Source organism: Mercenaria mercenaria, chromosome 19, assembly GCF_021730395.1.
Source record: "Mercenaria mercenaria strain notata chromosome 19, MADL_Memer_1, whole genome shotgun sequence".
NCBI lineage: Eukaryota > Metazoa > Mollusca > Bivalvia > Venerida > Veneridae > Mercenaria > Mercenaria mercenaria.
In genome coordinates this window covers 15,681,112-15,703,138 of record NC_069379.1, presented here as the reverse complement: position 1 = coordinate 15,703,138, position 22,027 = coordinate 15,681,112, and the positions used below count along the sequence as shown (strand labels likewise).

General features: G+C 34.5%; 2 protein-coding genes across 2 annotated transcripts; both read left to right on the top strand.

Moving 5' to 3' along the window:
• Positions 1 to 10,407: 10,407 nt before the first annotated feature.
• Positions 10,408 to 12,333, top strand: LOC123542198 (uncharacterized). The gene is made up of 2 exons (XM_045327903.2): positions 10,408 to 10,618; positions 11,316 to 12,333. Exons 1-2 carry the CDS (start codon positions 10,590 to 10,592, stop codon positions 11,809 to 11,811), a joined length of 525 nt encoding a protein of 174 aa, XP_045183838.2. The 5' UTR covers positions 10,408 to 10,589; the 3' UTR covers positions 11,812 to 12,333.
• A 6,795-nt stretch (positions 12,334 to 19,128) lies between these two features.
• Positions 19,129 to 21,372, top strand: LOC128551173 (galactoside alpha-(1,2)-fucosyltransferase 2-like). The gene has a single exon (XM_053531689.1). The coding sequence runs from the start codon at positions 19,167 to 19,169 to the stop codon at positions 20,325 to 20,327; it is 1,161 nt and encodes a 386-aa protein (XP_053387664.1). The 5' UTR covers positions 19,129 to 19,166; the 3' UTR covers positions 20,328 to 21,372.
• The last annotated feature ends 655 nt before the right edge of the window (positions 21,373 to 22,027 follow it).

Genomic DNA, 22,027 nt, shown 5'->3' with positions numbered 1-22,027 from the left:
GTCTGGTCAGGATCCATGTTGTTCGCTAACAGTTTCTCCAATTCCAATAGGCTTTTAAAGCGAACAGCATGGATCCTGCGAAGGCTGGTCTGGATCCATGCTGGTCGCATACCCACTATGTTGGTTTTCTCATGGCACGGCTCATTTAAGTTTACCGTTTTTTCACAGTTTTGCATGACACGAGGGACATTTTAAAAATTACTTTATCTTTATTTATATTCTGGACAAATACGTGTCTAATAAGAGACACGCGAAACAAGGACATCAGTCTAACAGGAACATCTGCATTCAAAGAATGCACCCAACAGTCGAGGAATACATGCAGCACATAATTCGTAGGATAATAAAAAGTATACATAATCTTACACTTTATTTACGTTTTAACTGTTTTGTCATGTTGCTATCAAGTACAGAAGTTTAAAAATAATCTATATACTGTGAAATCATTAATATTTGTGTAGGACTAATTTTCGTGGATTTCGTGCTTGAGCCAATCCACCAAATTTAATCCCAACGAACAAGTAAAATTCCTATTCATTTTATGTTCAAACGTTAAAATCCACGAATTCATATCCCCATGAAATTACCACTTTGACAAAAACCACGAACTTTTATGCCCACGAAATTAAATGATTTTACAGTACACCCTTGAAAAAATACTAAAGATACGTTTGATCACATTAGAGATATAGCAGTTACATGTATTTATGTCACAACATAAATATTCATTTCACAACATAGATATACATTTCAAAACATAAATACTTTTTAGCCCGCTCGCTTAGCTCAATAGGGAGAGCGCAGATCTACGAATCGCGGGGTCGTGAGTTTGATCCCCGGGCGGGGCGTATGTTCTCCGTGACGATTTGATAAAAGACATTGTGTCTGATATCATTCGCCCTCCACCTCTGATTCAAGTGGGGAAGTAGCATTTACTTGCGGAGAACAGGTTTGTACTGGTACAGAATCCAGGAACACTGGTTAGGTTAACTGTCCGCCGTTTAATTATAGAAATATTGTTGTTGAAAAACGGCGTTAAACCCAAAACAAACAAACCAACAAACATACGTTTTGATCTAATATTACATTTTTGTATTTATTTAAAGAATGACTACCGTAACATTACTGACACAAACAAAAATATCACACACGCCAGTAATTTGAAATGTAATTGAACTGTGATTTATGTGTAAATTATATCTATAAATCATAATTTATTGCGATAAAAATCACTCATAAACCAAAACTATCAATTTGTGTAAACCTTTTTGAAGTTTATATTGTAAAATCACTTTAAATCCTTAGAGTAATTCAAAGCTTAACAAATCAATCAATACGTTTGTCCTTTGCCAGTAGTAGGCATTCGATTTATCAGCTATCACACACACACACACACACACACACACACAAACAAACATTTTGACAAAAAAAAGCTTTAAGCTGCTTTAAAGGTAACAGTTTTATGCCATAAAGAAACATGAAAGTCAGAAGAAATTTCTTTTTATATATTTCAAACAAAGTAGATACGACTGTTAGTTTATTTAAACTTTTATATAAAGAGTATTTTAAACTAAATTAAGCACGTAAACTTACACATTATACTATGCCCGAACGATAAAGTGATGTTTACAAACTTAAAGTTCTATAAACAGATTTAAATAAAGTAAAAGTATTTTTATAACTTGTCAATATCTGTTTCTGGTTTTCGTACCAGTTGCGAATTAGCTCAAAGGTAAAGCATATTGTTTAAGTTCATCGGATCTTTTGAATAGAAAATACAGTCCCAAAATAACAACAGAGATATATAGGAATGGCAGATGAGTAAGTTTAGTATCATATCAAAGATAATGTTAGCTAAATGCATGTACGTAGCATATAAATAGAAATGGATAATGAACTTGCGTTATATAAAGACATAATTTATATGCAAATACAAACCATGAAACGAAGAATACTGGAACAGAATTGGAAACGGGTAGAAAAAACAAAAATCTGAAAAAGTCGTCACGAGGATTCGAACTCATACATAATGATTTGAGCCGTGCCATGAGAAATCCAACATAGTGGGTTTGCGACCAGCATGAATCCAGACCAGCCTGCGCATCCGCGCAGTCTGGTCAGAATCCATGCTGTTCGCTTTTAAAGCCTATTGGAATTAGAGAGACTGATAGCGAACAGCATGGATCCTGACCAGACTGCGCGGATGCGCAGGCTGGTCTGGATCCATGCTGGTCGCAAACCCACTATGTTGGTTTTCTCATGGCACGGCTCATTTGATGATTTGCTATTGGTATCTGCGTTTTACTTGATATATACTAACTGGACAGTTAAAATAAAGCAATTACTAGTCAGGTATTGCGCAAGCAATAGGAACTGTATTTTTCTATTAACTTCATATGGGTAGTTGAATATGCAAGTCTATAGTTTTTGAATAGTTCCTTGTATACTGAAACACGTTAAGAAATTTTACACATATCCGTTTGAAATCTCTTTTAGCTGATATTTGGTGAATTCTTATAGTTAGTTTAGTTTACTAATATTTCATTGTAATTTTCACACAAGATATAATAGTAAATGTACACCAGACATGAATATACAGATGCATGTATTTACAACAGCAAACCAACAAAACATCAAGACATATAATACTACAATACATCAAAATACAATAGGGTTATTATAACAGTAGCTTGATCTGGGATGCAGTATTCGGCTCGAGTGGATTTTGCTAGATCGGATCTCACGAGGCGCGCAAGCGCAGAGTGTGATCCGACCTTGCAAAATCCACGAGAGCCGAATACAAAGTCCCAGATCTAGCTACTGTTATAATGACACTTTTATTATATACCTTTACCATTTTGATTCTTGTTTTGTTCTTGAACAAAATCTTCAATGTTTATCGATATTAAATGGAACTTAGTGAAGTTTTTATGTACGCTGTTTATAGAACTGCGTCAGGTTATGCATATTAATGAAAAAAGTCCGGCAGCATACAAAACGGAAGGTACAATACGGAATTTAAAAGGTACAATACGGAATTTTTGTCTGTCTGTTCATTTTTAATTGTGATATACACACCGACTTTTTACAGAATTTATATAGGTATATAATAAATTCGGTTACTTTGCAATGGTGTCATAATGCAAACGGGTTGGACCACAAGTTTTACCAATATAAGAAATTGATCCGTCCCTTGGTGTCAATTTAATGTTAGAGTAAACTAAATGGCGGATTTTTGTTTGGACTGGAAGAAAAACAAGTGCTAAACTAAATATAATTTTCAGAAATAAATTTACATATATAGCAGAAGAGATAAGATGACAAGTTATTCAAAAAGAATAAAAGGGGAAAACAGTCGAAAAGAACAACAACATACGCAATCAAGCTTAGAATGATTCAACGCACCCTCATCACATGCACCTGCTGCCACATCGCACCAAGACTAACCCAGAGTTCTCAAATCAGATATATATTCAGACGATTCAAGATGCAGTGTAAGAGAAACGATGTGTATTTTCCATATATGTTTCTACTTCTAAAAACAAAGTTTTGTTCTAACAAATAAGTACAGTATCATGAGCTCTACCTATATCTCTAGTCTCTTAAAATCCACAATAAGCTCGTTGCAATTTTATGAAAAATAATTTAAATATTTAAAAAAAGAAAACGACTTACCTTCTCTCTGTCATACACTTTGCCTTGAGAATATATTATTTTTGAGTTGGTGCACAGGCGTATTTATAAGTCAGTCCAGATGGGTGTGCATGAATGGGCATCTGGTGAAAATTATTTGATGACAGCAGACTCTTCTTCCATTGTTATTGCGAAATTGCTAAAGATAACTAGTTTGTACTTGAATCGGAAGTCGTCCGAGAATGGCTTTTGTATTCGAAAGTTGTAAAAATGTAAATGTTACGTTTAAAATATGTAAAATATTGCTATTCAAAAATATTAAAATTGTAAAACATTTTTTAGACTATGTGCACTTTAAAAGTGCAAGTATTTTGCTTTATACATTTGGAAAATAAAATTCACCCAACAAAATGGGAAAGCGAAAATTATCGGAGAATCAATTGTTTGCAAAAGACTGTTAATCAAAACGCAACGGTCGCTTCTTTGTTTTAGGTTTTAGGTTTTAGCACCGAGGCCCCGACAGTCATTTAGATACATAAATACAAACAGATTAGTGCTAAACCATTGTTCATTGGTGGAGTACCACCAGTTACCTTATATTCACAAGGACAAATCATTTTCATTTTTACTTTTGTCAATGTCACTAATGTTTAAATAATCATGTTTTGTTAAATGTGCATGTCGTATATGTATTAATGGAAGTTTTTACATAGATTACTAATCTTTCCCTTTTGCAGTATTACACTGAATAAATATTATACATAATAATGATAATATTTAGATTTTAACACAGATTTTAAAAGACTTTGGGCACAAAACGAAAACATTTGAAACATTTAATATGTGAAAAGAAAATGCGGTTTTTCTTTTAGTGGTATGTACTTCCTCACATATGTTATTACAAGCGATAAAGCTGCCGGGAGACCAGTTTAATTTAACGTAGCATGTCAAATTGCAATCACGGATAGATATACTTTAGAAAGTACACACCTTCCCCGAAACAAAATCCCACAGCAGCGTATATGAGACTTATATACACAGAAATGCACAAACGGGCTTCCTTGGCCGAGTGGTTAAGCTCGCTGACTTCAAATCCCTTGCCTCTCGTCGATATGTGTTCAAACCTCACTTGGGACAAGAATTCTTCATGGATTGGTATACGGAAGGCCGGTGGTTCTACTCAGGTGCAAGCTCGTGATGAAATTAGACCCCGAGAGGCACTCGGGGTCTCCCACCACCAACAAAAGCTGACAGTTCGCCATATGACTTATAAATGTAACGTTTAACCCAACGAAAAAAAGATGAAATATACCGAAAAAAGTAAAACAGTTAAACAAAAAGATGCAGAATCTAGTGGAACACTACCCTTGAATTGACCATTGCTGCGGAGTTTAGACTGTTTCAAAATTGTTATTTTTATACATATTAACCACAATGGTCAAACATATAAAATAACGTACAGTGATAGTTATGTTCCATGACTCGTTGATATAACTATGTAGATTTAGACAAAATTTTACGGTCCCACTACTGTACACATGAATACACACCACAAACGCATATTATCCTATTTAACGAAGATAATATATTTGGTTTCTTGTCTAGTAACATATTGTTCCCTAACATAATGCTCCATTGTATGTATAACAGACAGTGAGGTGAAACATTAATCAAAATAATTTTATCTTTTGTGGCATGAATAATATACAGCAGTATTAGTAGAATTTGAAATATTTACTAACCGCAAAGAAAAAAAAAAAAAAGTTACCCGAGAGGCAGATATTTTAATTCGCACTTTCTACCTACGACAGATTATTTTTTCTTGTGTACCATATTCTTTAAATAACTTGAGCTCTATTTTATTGTAGTAGCGTATGAACATTATGCATTTATTTATAAATTACAGCACGAGAGTCATCTTACACCCCAGGTTGTAAAATGCGTACTTTTTAGTACTTGCAAATAACGGGGAATCTCGTTAAAACTGTGTTATAGGTTTCAGCCAGTATAGTTTATATTTCACGCCTAGTTTTAAACGGTATATTTCGGTGAAATATATCTGGTATTTTCACAGTTAAAAATAATTTAGTCAAAACATGAAATAAAAAATGAGCCGTGCCATGAGAAAACCAACATAGTGGCTTTGCGACCAGCATGGATCCAGACCAGCCTGCGCATCCGCGCAGTCTGGTCAGGATCCATGCTGTTCGCTAACAGTTTCTGTAATTCCAATAGGCTTTGAAAGCGAACAGCATGGATCCTGACCAGACTGCGCGGATGCGCAGGCTGGTCTGGATCCATGCTGGTCGCAAAGCCACTATGTTGGTTTTCCCATGGCACGGCTCAAAACATGTTTGTTTTGCATGTAAGATTGAGATATCTTTCACTCATTGCACACGTTGTTCTCTCGCGAAAGATATTGTAATATTCTAAAATACAAAAATTTCATTCTATGTTTTGAGTCATATCCAATTTTAACAAAAAGTATACGAGTACTTACTTTTTTTTTCAATTGATAAAACTTAAATGATAATAAAACCACAACGATGAATTTGTCAAAATAGATGTTTATTTTATCAGAAATTATAATCTCGATATATTTCAATTTAATATCTAAAGTGTCATTTAAAAGTCATCGTATTTCAATTACGATGTAAATCACCCTCAAGATATCAATTATACCGGAAAATACACATAAATTCACAAAAAGCGGTACAAAATGATTCATTCACACATTATTTGTGAATTGATCTGTTTTAATATAATGACAGTTTAGGGATGTTAAGCGAGTATACAGCCCTCTTCACTGCACATAGAGCTTAAAACTAATTTGGAAGTAGATGCCAACATTTTTAGTCAAATAGAAAGCGTTATACGTTACGTGAAACAATTAAACTAAAAGTCGAGAACCGCCTTGTGCAGGTCACTGTGAAGATTAAAATCAAGGAAGAATATCCAGCAGGAAAAGCCACGTTCTAAAAACGCAGCCTCCCCAAACGCGCACACGATCAACACACGCACACACGCACACCACACACACAAATCAGCAAACTTAAAAAAATCGCACTCTGGAAGGTGTTTCTTTGCACCTTTTTCTTCTCTGATTTTTTTTTTTTTTTTTTTTTGTGATATTACCTATGACTTTTTATACTTTTACACTCTCTTGCTCTCGTGTTATATGTTAATTGAAACTTCTAATACCCCTCGATATTTTTGGCAATATTTTTTTATAATTTTTAAAAAACATTTATGGAATTTCTAACAAATGCAGAACAGTACTTTGTAAATAGTATTAAAGTTTTCAACAATAAGTCGAGTAATGGTATATGTACGAGATACATGGCCGCGTCATACCAAAGACGTGAAAAGTGGTACCAGTAGTCCATTTGTTAATGCTCAGCATTAAAAGGGAAACTGGCCTCTTTTCTCATACCCTAGTGGCAATGGATGCCGTGAGGAATTAGGTGCCGAGAGTGATTAATATAAATTGTAGCACTTGCTTCGCAGTTGGTCTAAAATAAATTAGTTTAAAACATGAACGTCTAGAATTTACAAACAGCGAATTTCGTTGCAAGGCATAATTAGTTTGATTTATATGGAAAAACCTTTAATTTGGTTGTGATATATGACCATATATTTGTGAAGATTCAATATCTCACATCTGTATACTCCTTAATTGTATTTACTATTTGAAGCAAAACCAAACATGCATCATATTTTTGTGACTTAAAAACTCGACAGTAAAACGAATGAAATGATATCTTTGTTCAATTCGATATTGTTGAAATCTACTTATGTAAAACATATAGGATCTTTTGAGGCTTTTATCCTATACTTAAAATACCGATATCAAAAGGGGCTACACTGCTTGTTCAGTTTCGTCAGCATGATAAAAAGTGGTGACACGTTTTGTAGATGACGATGATGATATGTATATGGTATAATGATGTTATTATGATGGTGATGATGATGATGATGATAAGATGATGACTGTGACATTATGACGATGATGTTGATGATGATGATGTTGATGCTATTATGATAATATGTTGATACGTTGTTTGTGTCTATACGATCATAATGATACGATGATGATGGTACGATAGAGATTTGATGACAATTTGGCGTTTATAGTACGATTTAACGACACGGTCATAAAGATGATAATAATTATAATGCGGCTGATGATAATGATATAACATGATGATGGTAATGATGATATGATGTATAACAATGCTGTCACTGTGATGATAATGATTACGATGATGATACGTTATGAGAATATGATGATATGATTTTACATGACGATATGATTTTGATTATGATGATGATATGGTATAATGAATCTGATATGATGATGGTGATGTTATGATGATGATGACAATGGTGATTATGATATTACGAAATGATAATGGTATGATATCCTGTTGGTTCATTATGGTACGTTAATGACAATGGTGACGTCGGTGATGGTAATGATGACGATATGACGACAATGGCGATGATGATGATGATGACACTTACTGATCCGAATAATTGTGATAATGCTCCATATTACTAATTCGTTTTAATGTATTGTAATCGTATTTCAGTTTGCTAGCGATACTCAAACATTAGGGGGGTATATCAGGTAAAATGTCATTGAATGAAAGGTAAAAGGTAAACGACAGGTAAAGGGTAAAATTACGTTTGAATTGGTTTTGAAGCTGTTTGAAGCTGTTTGCATTGTTCAATGTTTCGGGAACTTAATTTTTAAAAAGGAATGATAATAATATATTTATGAAAATATTAGATTAAATGCATTTTAAGTAGGCCGTTGCGGTCGACAAATTTATGTCATAAGGTACGGATCACTTGTCCCTCTCTGTTGGGTGTTCGAACCACGTTCTGGGTTAAATGCAGCACGTAAGAAACAATCCAGCTTTCTTACAAAAAAAAAAAAAGGAAAATAAAATCGACTGTTCTGCTGCAGCACTCGCTTTTGTCTTTATCATACGTTTGTTTCTAACACGGGCAAGACTATTCGTTAAACGATATCTGCTGTGACCAGTATGCAGTTATGAAATTGCAGGCATTCGGATTTGAGCATGAGGAGAGTATGATGTCTAGTTTCATACTATTTCTATCAGTAACATTAAACCTCAATACATATTAGCAGACCAAGTATTGGCATAAGTTTTGATACATATTAGGTCATATGTATAACCTCTGGCAAACTTTAAAGATTCCTATATTTTCTGTTACCATTCATCTAGATTATTAAGATGTAACAATTTATAAATGTTCTTATTTCGTCAAGTCCTTTGTTTTTAAATTTCAGTACAAGAAAACATGACACCTTGTTTCAGCTACAAATATAAAGGTGTCCATTACTGTAAGACAGAATACAGATGAAACTTCATTACAAATGGTAAAAATGCGTCTTGTTTAAGTCTTGAATTAGTAAAAGTGAGTTATTACTTTTTTTATACTCTTAAGCTCATGTACTTAACATATAATTTTGACAAAGAACTTTAAAAGAATCAACAAATAAACAGCATTCTGTGTGCTGATTGGACAAATTTTATTTCATAAAATATTTAGTGGCCCTCAATACATATGCGACCGTATGTGCATTTCGCAATGGCATATAGCAATTTATAAATAGAAGTAAATAATGAACATTTCGCCTCACTTTCTCATCAGCTGTGAATGGAAAAATCTCCGCATTATCCAGTTTCTTCATTCTCAGTATAAAATGGGCTTCTGCCTCCTTGCGTTGCCTGTAAGTTGCTATGCAATTTAGCTAGTGATTTTTCTTGTGTTCATATTGATTTCTGTAAAATTCAAACATGCTATATGCCATAAAATCAATGAAATAAAATCGCGGCCATTTCCCATCAACCTGTGTGTTTGTTGTTCGAGAATGCTAATAAGAATAGTTTAGAATATTTGTACTGACGTCGTGAAACGACATAGATATAGTGAACCTCATAAAATCTTTGCATGTTCTTCCTTGATCGTAACCGGTCTTAAGTTGGTTCTTGCATCAAGATTTAAGCAGTCATCTGCCTTTGGCAACTGCATGGGTTCATTCCAGGTCTGGCTGTATATTTTGTAATAGAGAGGTTGCGATTTGTACTTGTACGGATATGCATACGTGTAGGTTCAAAGAGCATCTCATGCGACAAAAATCAGAAAAGTAAAATTTATTCACATAAAAGTTATGTGTAAGCGTACACGTTATGTATCAGGTAAAGATTACCTGAAAGTTTTTGGCAAACGCTGAATATTACGTATTCTTGTAAAAATTTAATTCACATTTTGTATGCGCATGCGCATGATGCCGCTATCTCTCGCTTACTAGGCATACTGCCTGCTGTTCATAATAATTTCTACCATCGCCAATAAAATAAATAATACATTTATGAAATATTACTATCTTAATTAATGCATTAGTTTGGATAGCCATTATTTGCAAGTGCTATGATAATTTATTAATAATATGTATATTAATGAGGTTTAATTAAAGTAACGTAATACTAAGCTTATTGCGAATCTTGTATGGAAAGGTTATTTATTGATATGTACGTTTATTGTGGAGAATTAGATATCAACCATCATATGATCCAAGGCGTACTTAAGCAATATGGTTCAATAACATATGTCGCCTCTGTGACAATACAAGCAGCATATCCCTAATCGATTTCTCAAGGTAGAGCAAAAGTGAGCTAACTGTGCACATAAGCAGGATTGTTCATAATGGTCTGGTTCTCAAAATACTGTAAGAGATTGAACATTTGAACATAAACATCTTGTTTTTCCCATACCTACACGTAACGCCTTTACAAATTATTGTTATAAAATATTGCATAAACATGTATTAATACTTTTCTGCGCAGAAATGAGGAATAAGAATTAACTTATACAGAAAGTACATTTGTAAAACTGGATTTTAGGATTGCCAGCTATCCACAATGGATCCAGAGAGTTTTCTAGCGGATCAGTAAGTTTATTTTTCTAAATGTTTTGCAAAGTCTACTTGGCATCTGACGTTATAGTTATCTTTAGATATAATAAATAATGTTACAAGAATTGTGACTGACGGCTTTTCAGCTTTACTGGAGAAAGAAGACAAAAATAACTTACAGTCAGGGCCGTAGACCTAGGGTCGAACCATTGACCTTTCGCAAGCTAACCAGCTTGAATGTCTTTATCACAACAATTACTCTTTTATATTTTATCCGAGGTTTCGAACAAACAGCGATGTTTGAACTCAGCGACCAGCCCACTGGTTGTATGGTAAGAAAATCTTCAAACGAAAAGCTGCCCGCATGGATGCTATTCTTTGTAAATATGTGTTGTTGTTGTTGTTGTTATATTCAATATCTACTTCCGAATATTCATTTGCATCTTGACAACATATGAGCCGTGCCATGAGAAAACCAACATAGTGGCTTTGCGACCAGCATGGATCCAGACCAGTCTGCGCATCCGCGCAGTCTGGTCAGGATCCATGCTGGTCGCTTTCAAAGACTATTGTAATTAGAGAAACCATTAGCGAACAGCATGGATCCTGACCAGACTGCGCGGATGCGCAGGCTGGTCTGGATCCATGCTGGTCGCAAAGCCACTATGTTGGTTTTCTCATAACATGGCTCATATATTTTAATGTCAAAAAAACTCTTTCCTTTCTTTTACAGGCAAGTAATGTTCAAAATGAGTAATTTACTTTTCGGACTGCTATTGATTGGATTTTGCCTTCTAGCCTTTTATGCACTGTGTAAATGGTGCAGTGAAAATTCGAATGAAACAAAACCGAAAGAAACTGAGAAGCTAATGATGAAACCTGTGTACGCACATGAAATAGAACCTGGTATTGTTATACTTCAGAACGAGGAAGGTGATTATTTTAAGATTTTAAAGGAGTATGATTCGAACAAGGATAATTTGTATGGATCAGTGTCGTGCACGCGACCGGAAATGATGCAAACACCTACGCGCATGCCTATTGAAGATCCAGAAAAGACGCCATTGCGGTCACACGCGGGATCAAACGGTGCTGTTTCACCATCTGCACCTCCAGTTATCCCTAATCCACAAGGGAATTCTTTAGAAGTGAATAACCGTAACAGTTCCGCCAAATGCTCAACAGGGTACGGCTCATACGGCAGACCGCCTCCGTATGCTAGCAAATAAAAATAAATTTATGTGATAAATCAATCACAGGGTTACCATGTCAATCGTACATGGTTTTACGGTGTAGCTTAGCATATGTGGTCAGCTGTGGGTTAATAAGATACAATATCAAAACCTCCTTTCTCTTGCGAATCATGCTACAAATATTTCAAAACAAATGTGGATCTTATGCTGTTTCTTGATCAATGCATTATAGGCGTAGCATATGTAACACTTTGAATGGCAAAAATGTCGATGGACAGAATAATCAACGGTATTATGTATATCTACAGAAATACACAAATGTATGTAACTTTTTAAGTTATACATTTCTTAGACTATCAGTATCAAATGCACAATCACACATTAAGTATTACATATTTAAGCCTATCATGTTGGTCTGTCAAAGTCTAAGTATGCGTAAAATCGATAATAATATGTCCATGTAAATGTTTTGTTTACATTATTTGAAGATTCGTGTCACATAAATAAAAATAATGAAGTTCAATATTATAAACCTAATAAAATAATTGCAAAATATCGTACAGTAGTTTGATATTTTTATTTTGTGTTTTTATAGTTCACATAATACATATAATACAGGACAGGCTATTAATAAGTGCCGCACAGTATTTATTTTTCGCCCCATTTAACAAAACAATCAGTAACGTTAGCATTCTAGTTTAAAAGAAAATGTAAACTATTTACGATCAATTGTTGGTTTGTTGGCGTAAGAGATAAGTGTTAAGAACTGTAATCATTTTGTGGTGACTCTTGTGACTTCGAAGCTTACGCTTCATGTGCATTTCTCGGTAGCCTGACGTAAGTATCGAAAATACATACGCTTCATGTGCATTTCTCAGTAGGCTTAGGTTAGTGCCGTAAAGACATACGCTTTATGTGCATTTCTCGGTAACCTGACGTAAGTGTCGAAAATACATACGCTTCATGTGCATTTCTCGGTAGCCTGACGTAAGTGTCGAAAATACATACGCTTCATGTGCATTTCTCAGTAGGCTTACGTTAGTGTTGAAAGGACATACCCTTCATGTGTATTTCTTAGTAGGCTTACGTTAGTACCGTAAAGCCATACGCTTCATGTGTATTTCTTAGTAGGCTTACGTTAGTGTTGAAAGGACATACCCTTCATGTGTATTTCTTAGTAGGCTTACGTTAGTGCCGTAAAGACTTACGCTTCATGTGTATTTCTTAGTAGACTTACGTTAGTGTCGAAAGGACATACCCATCATGTGTATTTCTCAGCAGACTGACGTTAGTACGCTTCAGTTGCATTTCTCAATAGGCTTTCAAAGGATCTTTTCACAGATTTTATTAACTACCACAACAGCAATCTGTAAGTGCCGTGTGGCGGCTGTAAAAAGTCTCCCCGTACTTGGATTCAGTGTTGTTAAATTTTCTGGTCCTTTGGGATCATGGAGTCCTTTCAATAGATATGTTATAGAGTTTCGCTTAAGCAGGTGCTATGGGCGTGCGGGGTGTTACACATTTCATATATTTTATATATATAAGAACCTTTTTACTGATTTTTTTAGGTTAGTGTCGAAAATACATACACTTCATGTGCATTTCTCAGTAGGCTTAGGTTAGTGCTGAAAAGACATTCGCTTAAAGTGCTTTTCTCAGAAAGGTTTAGTTAGTGCCGAAAAGACACACTTCAAGTTTATTTCTCAGTAGGCTTACATTAGTGTCGGAAAAACACATTTTAGGTGCATTTTTAGTCGATTCACGTTAGTGACGTAAAGTCGTACACTTCAAGTGCATTTCTCAGTAGGCTAAGGTTAATGTAGAAAAGACATACGCTCCATGTGCATTTCTCAGTAGGCCGATATTAATGTAGAAAAGACATACCCGTCATGTGCATTCCTCAGTACGCTGAGGTTAATGTAGGAAAGACATACGCTTCATATGCATTTCTCAGTAGGCTGAGGTTAATGTAGAAAAGACATGTGCTTCATGTGCAGTTCTTAGTAGGCTGAGGTTAGTGCCGAAAAGACATAGACTTTTAGTGCTTCTGTCGGTTGGAAGAGGTTAATACAGTAAAGACACATTGTAACTGCCTTTGTCAATTATTTTAGACGCCAAATATTCTAATGAATACAGAACCATTGATATTCTATAATGATGATTTCAAATTAAATTTTGATTTGTAATAAATAACTGTGAAGTGTTTTTCAGCACAGATTTAGTACTGATAGAAAAGCAGACAGGTTTTACTAAAGGTCAACCGAAATTTCAAAGTTATTTTATACAAGAGGAAGGTAACTTATTTATCTTTTTTACAGTAAGAGACAATGTGCCAGGAAAATGCCCCGTTTATGTTAAAACGAAGTAGGTCTATTATGGACTATTTTTCAAATACTATTTAGCTTTTTACAACTTTTTTTTATCTATTTTCAAAAGAAAATACGATATCATATAAAAGGCATCTGCGATGGGCGATAACCGTTGTAGGTAATATGATTTAGCGTGAAAAGGATAATTTTTTAGACATAGACATATGAGTAATGCATCTTCTGAAATATATATTGGCGAGTTGAAACTAAAAGACAGATCAGTAAATGCATATTCTGAAATATATATTGGCGAGTTGAAACTAAATGACAGATCAGTAATGCATATTCTGAAATATATATTGGCGAGTTGAAACTAAATGCCTAAAATTTCTGTTTAGGAAGTTGATATCTTATGACACTTCGAAATTTCCTTGCGATTTCGTATTCTCGTCTGTTATATGGTATTTTTCGGCCAGACATGTAGTTCATACAAGCAATGCGTTCCATAAAAACCGGAGAATACCGATTTTACGTACTCTTGCTCATCTCACAGATTACTTTAGATTAGGTTCAAATAGAAAACGGTGCCTTTTAATCGGTTTCGTGATTAAGAAATGATAGAGCTTATACCGTGCATTTTGCAGGTTTCCCATGTGGAATAAAACACGCTAAACCCATCAATCAAAGAATTGTATGTACAAAATCAATGACCGACCACGCAATTGTTAATGTTTTATAGGAAGAGAACTAATTATCCTGAATTTCTTGTTAAAATCAAATTTATTATAAATGACATAAAACCTTTGCAAAGTGAAAGAATCTTGTAAAGGAAAATACATTTGTAACACTTCAGAAAAAGAGATAAGGTATGATATGTATCCGAGACCTGGTAGCAATCTAGCATCTCGGATAAGTAGAGAAGATTATTATCCACCCAGCTGGATAGGTATGTCCTAGGTTAAACACAAGAAGCGATGGAAGTTAATAAAATCAATAACAGATCATTTGAAAGAATAGAATACAACCAAGCAAAAAAAAAGCAGACATGGTTTGATTAAGCCTGTTTATAAGTCCAGAATATTGTGAATTCTCCAACACTTTTTGTGTGTGTGTAAATGTACTACACAGAGATGTTTTAGAATGGTAAGTTACCAACGTCATTTTATTAGTTTGAAAGATCATAAACATGGCTAATTATCAGTAACCATACACTATTGTTGTGAACGTCCAACCTGCTAGATACTTCAGGCATCACCTCAAAGAAAAGTTGTTTTTATCAGAAAAAGTGGACCGGGGAACAAAAGAAAACACCATTTTTGCGAGCGAAGAAATTTATTTTCTTACTCTTCATATCATTTAACTGAGACAACATAAAATGAAAACAACAGTCCTTTTACTTTACCAGGAATTCATAGCAGATTTAGAGAAAAAAAAGCGTCGAAGAGTGAGAGAAAAAACTTTAACCTGATTAAATAAAGTGGATATGAATGTTGTAATTAATAAATAATATTTTTGTGTTTATTGTCTACTTTATGACAAAGACAACTATATGTAACACACGACAATTTAACAGTACGGTAAGCAAGTTGTTTACACTTTCCAGGTAACGAAATAGTGCTTTCTGTGTTACAATGAGTAGCCATTAAGCGATGATCAAGCATATTATATGTACAATTGTTTGAGACCATTTTACGATTCAAAGGAACATATTAATTATTAATGTTAACCAGATACTTTAGATACTTGATATATAACATGATCAATGTAGTCGTTTTTTATGTATTTTTCATTCCGTTTGGTATTTAATGGGTTACATCCAACAAAATGCTTTTTGTTGTTCGTTAATCCATACGGTGGTTAGCAGACAATATGTTTCCTTAATGTATATCAGATGTTTATCTCCTTTTTGATAGGTGCAATCTGTCAAATATTGTTTACATCGTATTTTTCTCAATACATGTAAGTAAAATAGTTTAAGGTAGTTTGCCCTTTTCATGATAGCTTATGGATACATAAGCTTCAAGTGCACTTTTAGTAGGCTAAGGTTTGTGCCAAAAATGCATACAGTTCAAATGCATTTGTCAGCAGGCACAGGCTACTGCCGAATAGACATACTGGATGCGTCAAGTGCATTTTAGCTCGAGTATTAAAAAATAGTCTAGCTTTTCTTCTCACCCCTGGCGTCGGCGTCACACTTTGGTTAAAGTTTTGCATGCAAGTACTTATGGCTAGGCTATCATTTAAAAGCATATAGCTTTGAAACTTTTTCTAGGGCAATTACCAACTTCATTAGGTCAAGCCCCATAACTCTGACATGTATTTGGCTAAATTATGCCCCTTTTAGGACTTAGAAAATCCTGGTTAAAGTTTTGCGTGTCAGGTACTATCTCCAGAACCAATGCAGATACTGGATTGAAACTCTATAGATATTTTAGCTTTTAGAGTACATGTAATTTTATTTAGCGAAAATGAATAATTTTGAGTCTGCCCCTAAAACTATGCAATTAATACATTTGAGTAGTTCCCTGATCAGTTCGATCGATTCGGTGACGTAGAATTTGCATCTGGTCACGTGGTTGACTTTTAGCGTGCCCAGAAAGAGCTGCCATTTTTATGTAAAAAGGAAACGTTTGTCTTTCGGTTAAAACCGTTTTTCACCTTATGTAACGATTGCAGATAAGTATTATATGCATCGTTCACTCACTGTAGTGTTTAAACTTCTGCGTAGTGCATGTACCGCAGGTTATCGTTGGGGGGAGGAGTACGCAACTTGGACATATTGCTTATTATAATAAGTTGCTTGCGGCGATTTAGTATTACCCACCTATGTGTGGAGCTCTTATTGGTTTATCGGTTTAATTGGTTTATCGGTCGGTTGATTTTCAGCGTGCCCAGAAAGAGCAGCCATTTTTTATATAAAAAAGGAAACGTTTTCTTCCCTCCATTCACCATAACATACCTCCTATGTTTAATATGTATTTTGTGTTATTTGTCTTTATTCATATATCTTTTCTTACATGTCTTCGTCCTGGCGATTTAGTATTACCCACCTATGTGTGGAGCTCGTATTGGTTTATCGGTTTAATCGGTTTATCGGTCGGTTGATTTTTAGCGTGCCCAGAAAGAGCAGCCATTTTTATGTAAGAAAGGAAACGTTTTCTTCCCTCCTTTCACCATAACATACCTCCTATGTTTTATATGTAATTTGTGTTATTTGTCTTTATTCATATATCTTTTCTTACATGTCTTCGTCCTGGCGATTTAGTATTACCCACCTATGTGTGGAGCTCTGATTGGTTTATCGGTTTAATCGGTTTATCGGTCGGTTGATTTTCAGCGTGCCCAGAAAGAGCAGCCATTTTTATGTAAAAAAGGAAACGTTTTCTTCCCTCCATTCACCATAACATACCTCCTATGTTTTATATGTAATTTGTGTTATTTGTCTTTATTTATATATCTTTTCTTACATGTCTTCGTCCTGGCGATTTAGTATTACCCACCTATGTGTGGAGCTCGTATTGGTGTATCGGTTTTGTAACAGTATTAAACTTTTACTTTTGATGCTTTCGCTATATAAAAAGATATAATTGTTTTTTTCGTCATTTAAAATAAAATGACATTTTCACAAAACAAATGGTTCATGTTTTTCTGTTGTTGGAAGCTCACACATATTTACTGCACCTCAGAAGTGTACGGTTCCTTAATTAGCCACTGTCTAAACTATTACCATAGCAAACTCACATTGCCAAGTTTTACCTTTAGAAAACTGTTGTATTTGTGGAAAAGTGTGATGGAAGGAAGGATTCAGATATTCTTTCTTCTTGGACAACAATTTGAAACCTCAAGCATTGACAGTCTCACGGATAGCTCTTGTTAATAGGCTTATAGATTAGTGTCGAAAAGACATACGCTTCATGTTCACTTCTCAGTAAGTACAGGTTAGTGCCGAAAATACATACGATTCAAGTGCTTCTCTCACTAGGAAAAGGGTAGTGCCGAAAAGACACACTTTAAGTGCTTTTCGCTGCAGTTTGTAGACGGGTTATGTACCAATTGCTAATTGATATAAAAATAGATACATGTTTTGATAATTTCAAATTAAACACTAAAACGTCCTTTTATAACTGTTTAATGAATTAAAAAAACACTTTTACAGATTAAGTGCTGATAGAAAATCAGGCAGGTATTGTTTTAGGTCAACCAAAATTTCAAAGCTATTTTATACAAATTGGGGGTAATCTACATTTTGCATTTTAAGAATATGCCAGACAAAAGTCCCGTTTATGTAAAGACAAAGAGTTATTGATTTTTGTCAATTTCCAAACAAAATTATGCTATATAAAAGGCATGTGCGTTTGGGACTACTTTACATTTTGATACTATGGGTGATAACCTTTGAAGGTAATATGATTTATTGTGAAAGGGATCATTCGGCAGTCTCCATCTAAAAAAAAGCACTGATGATAGAGATCTGAAATACGTATTGGCGAGTTGAAACTAATCGAGTAGAATTTCTGTCAAGGTATTTGACCCCTAATGACCCTTGGAATTTTCCGTGCGATTTCATGTTCTCGTTTGTAATTTCGGTATTCTTCTATCGTTAATGTAGTTCATACAAACATTAGTTTACGTAAAAACCGAAGAATGCCGAATCCACGTACGGAAAAAACAGCATCGAATGGAAGTTAACGATAGTCATTACGGGTCTATTACTATAAGTGTATCAAGTTTGTTTATTTCTCTTGATATCTCATAGATTACTTTAGATTAGGTGCAAATAGAAAACAGTGCCCTTTTATTGGTTCGGGATCAAGAAATAGTACATAACAGAACCACATTAAACACGACGTGCATTTTGTATAGGTTTTTCATGTGGAATAAGACACGATAAGTGCATCACAGAATTGATTGTACAAAATCAATATGACATTACCTGTATAGTTCACACAATTATTAATTTTGAATACAGAGAGAACCAGTTATCTTGAAATTCTAGTTGAAAATCAATTCTGATTGTAAAGTGAGTGAATTGGTTAAAGGAAAATAAATATGTAACACTTCCGAAAAAAACAGATTAGGTACATGGATACATGTGTATATGAATTCACCACTATGGCGCAAATGCTTAAGAATGTTTTAAAAATAATTTGTAATTACAAAGTAATTGTCTGTGCTTTAATTTGTTTGTTTTTTGTGTCAGGTTTTATTTACGGACTTTTATATACTAACCTCTGGACGAATCTGTTACAAAGTAGCTTTACTAGTGATAAAATGACGCCTAAGTATTGCTTCAAGTTATTTACATTGAAATATCGGACATTGGAACATATAACTAAAATGGATGCAATAGACTCAAGCAAAGATAGAGACATTGGATTGAAAATGACAGATAAAAATGACACTGGAAATACCTCAAACAAGTTTGGAATTAAATCAAAAGCCTGCAGACGTTTCGTAACATTAGGGGGTTATAAGGGTCGCATGGGCAATCAAATGTTTGAATTTGCGTCCCTGGTCGGAACAGCATACAAATATGATGTCATACCTGTGATTCCTACCTTGTTTCCATTGAAAAGATATTTTGATTTACCAAATATAGTAGATCTGAAATTAAATAAACTGGTCAATGTTGTTAACTGTGTGTGTGGAAAGTCGGCTGTGTATTATAATTGCACACAGGAGTTTAACACGGGGAAAAACATATCCCTACATGGATACCTTCAGTCTTGGAAATATTTCAAGGAGGCCAGTGATATCATCAAGACCGTTTTCAAAGTGAAATCCAACCATTTGCTCAATGCGCAACGATTCCTTACGAATGTGTCTATTGCCGGTTATCAACTTGTATGTATCCATATCCGCCGTGGAGACATATTAGCCAAAGCAAAAATTGATGATGGATATGCTGTTGCGGATTTGGATTTTATGGATAAGGCAATTTTTTTTTATAGAAACAAATACTCAAGAGTTCAGTTTCTTGTTGTCAGTGATGATAAAGTTTGGTGTAGAAAACATCTACGAGATGTTGTTATAAGTCCACTAACCGACCCTGGTGACGAGATGGCTTTAATGACATTAAGCAATCACGTTGTCGTAACCACGGGAACGTTTGGATGGTGGGGTGCATGGCTATCAGGGGGAACAACTGTGTACTTTGATAAGTATCCAAGACCAGGTAGCCCCCTAGCATCTCGGATAAGTAGAGAAGATTATTATCCACCCAGCTGGATAGGTATGTCCTAAGTTAAACACAAGAAGCGTTGGAAATCTACTGACCGATGTCCATCCGCTGAAATATTTCCAATGCGCAGAAATTAATAAAATCTATAAAAGATCTTTTGGAAGCATAGAATGCAACCAAGCAAAAAAATAGCAGACTCGGTTTGATTCATAAGTCTAGAGTAATGTATACTCCAAATACTTGCGTATGTCTTTTTGTTTTTGTTCGTGTGGTGTGTACGTTAGATGGTGCTACACAGACATTGTGTGGAGTGGCAGTTACCAACACCATATTTTTAGCTTAAAAGACAATAAACATGGCTATTTCTACTGTAAAAAACAATCAGTAAGCCAGACACTATTGCTGTGAACTTCATACCTGCTAGATACTACTGGCATCACCTCAAAGGTTAGTTGTTTTATACCGTTTTCTTATCAGAAAAAGTGGACCAGCAAGTAAAATTAAATATTTTTGTTTTGTTTTCGAGGAAACAGGGAGCGAACAAAGAAATATATTTTCTTACCCAGTGGTTGTAAATGTTATTAAATGATGAATGTGAACTATTCTACATAAAGGATATAGATGTTTGACTTTGATATGTACTATAATGTTGTACATGAAATGCGATCATTAAAACTTTTATTTGTATGGTATAGAAATTGTTGTAGAGAGGTTGTATGGTAGAGGAATTGTTGTAGAGAGGTTGTATGGTAGAGAAATTGTTGTAGAGAGGTTGTTGCTTTCAATGAGGTTATAACAAACATCGTTGGGCTTGGAATGAAGGTAATTGCTCAGCTGATATGTCTGTAGTAAGGCAAAAAAGGGGAATAAAACAAATACATTAAGGAAGACAGTAGAGCAACGCCTTGGAACGGTCAGATGTGAACATCACTAGGACAGTGTACATTAAAGAATTCCCTTCAAGTGAATCATTTACATACGTATATACATCTAAAAGTCACAATATGTAAAACTCTTACATGCTCGTGTAAAAAATAAAAATGAAGATACGAATGCACACATGGTCTTTGTTAAAAGAAGAGCAATAAGAGAAATGCCATAGATGGCCCGACGAAATAGGCCAGAAACAAGTATCAAAGCTAGCAAAATTATGTATCGCTTGTCATGAAGTCTTCTGAAATATTTTGATTACGTTAATTTAAATCTTTAACATTACTACAAGCACTGGGAAATCTGATTCAATAGAGGAACATAAATCCCCCTATGACTGATGAGGGATGAACATCTCTACCTCAATAACGTTTCTTCTAATAAATTTTGGTACGTATGTTATTAGGTACATGTACACTAAACGCGTTGGACAGTATTGTTTTTTTTTCTATTTTAAGAATATTTTTTGTACATTACATTTTTTTTGTTCTGAAAGGCATGATTGCTTGTCATTTGCGTTCATAATATATTTCGAAGTCATTTCCTTTTTTCCAAGTCCTTAACTACAGGAAGTCTGAAGATTTGATTGATTCCGAATCGATTAATAATTTGTTTTGTCTTTCATATCGGTGGTTTTCAAAATAATGAAGCAAAAGTGTGACATAGGGGTTGAAAATTCAAACCTATTTCTTATGGTGGTCACCTATTTTATATGATAGCAAATACTTCAAATTTCAAGGAAACAGCTTTGGGCAAGAGTTGAGATTTACCAATCAGAAAATATTTCAGCCTTTAATTTGAAAGTTTGGTGAATATCCAGTAAGATGGGTGA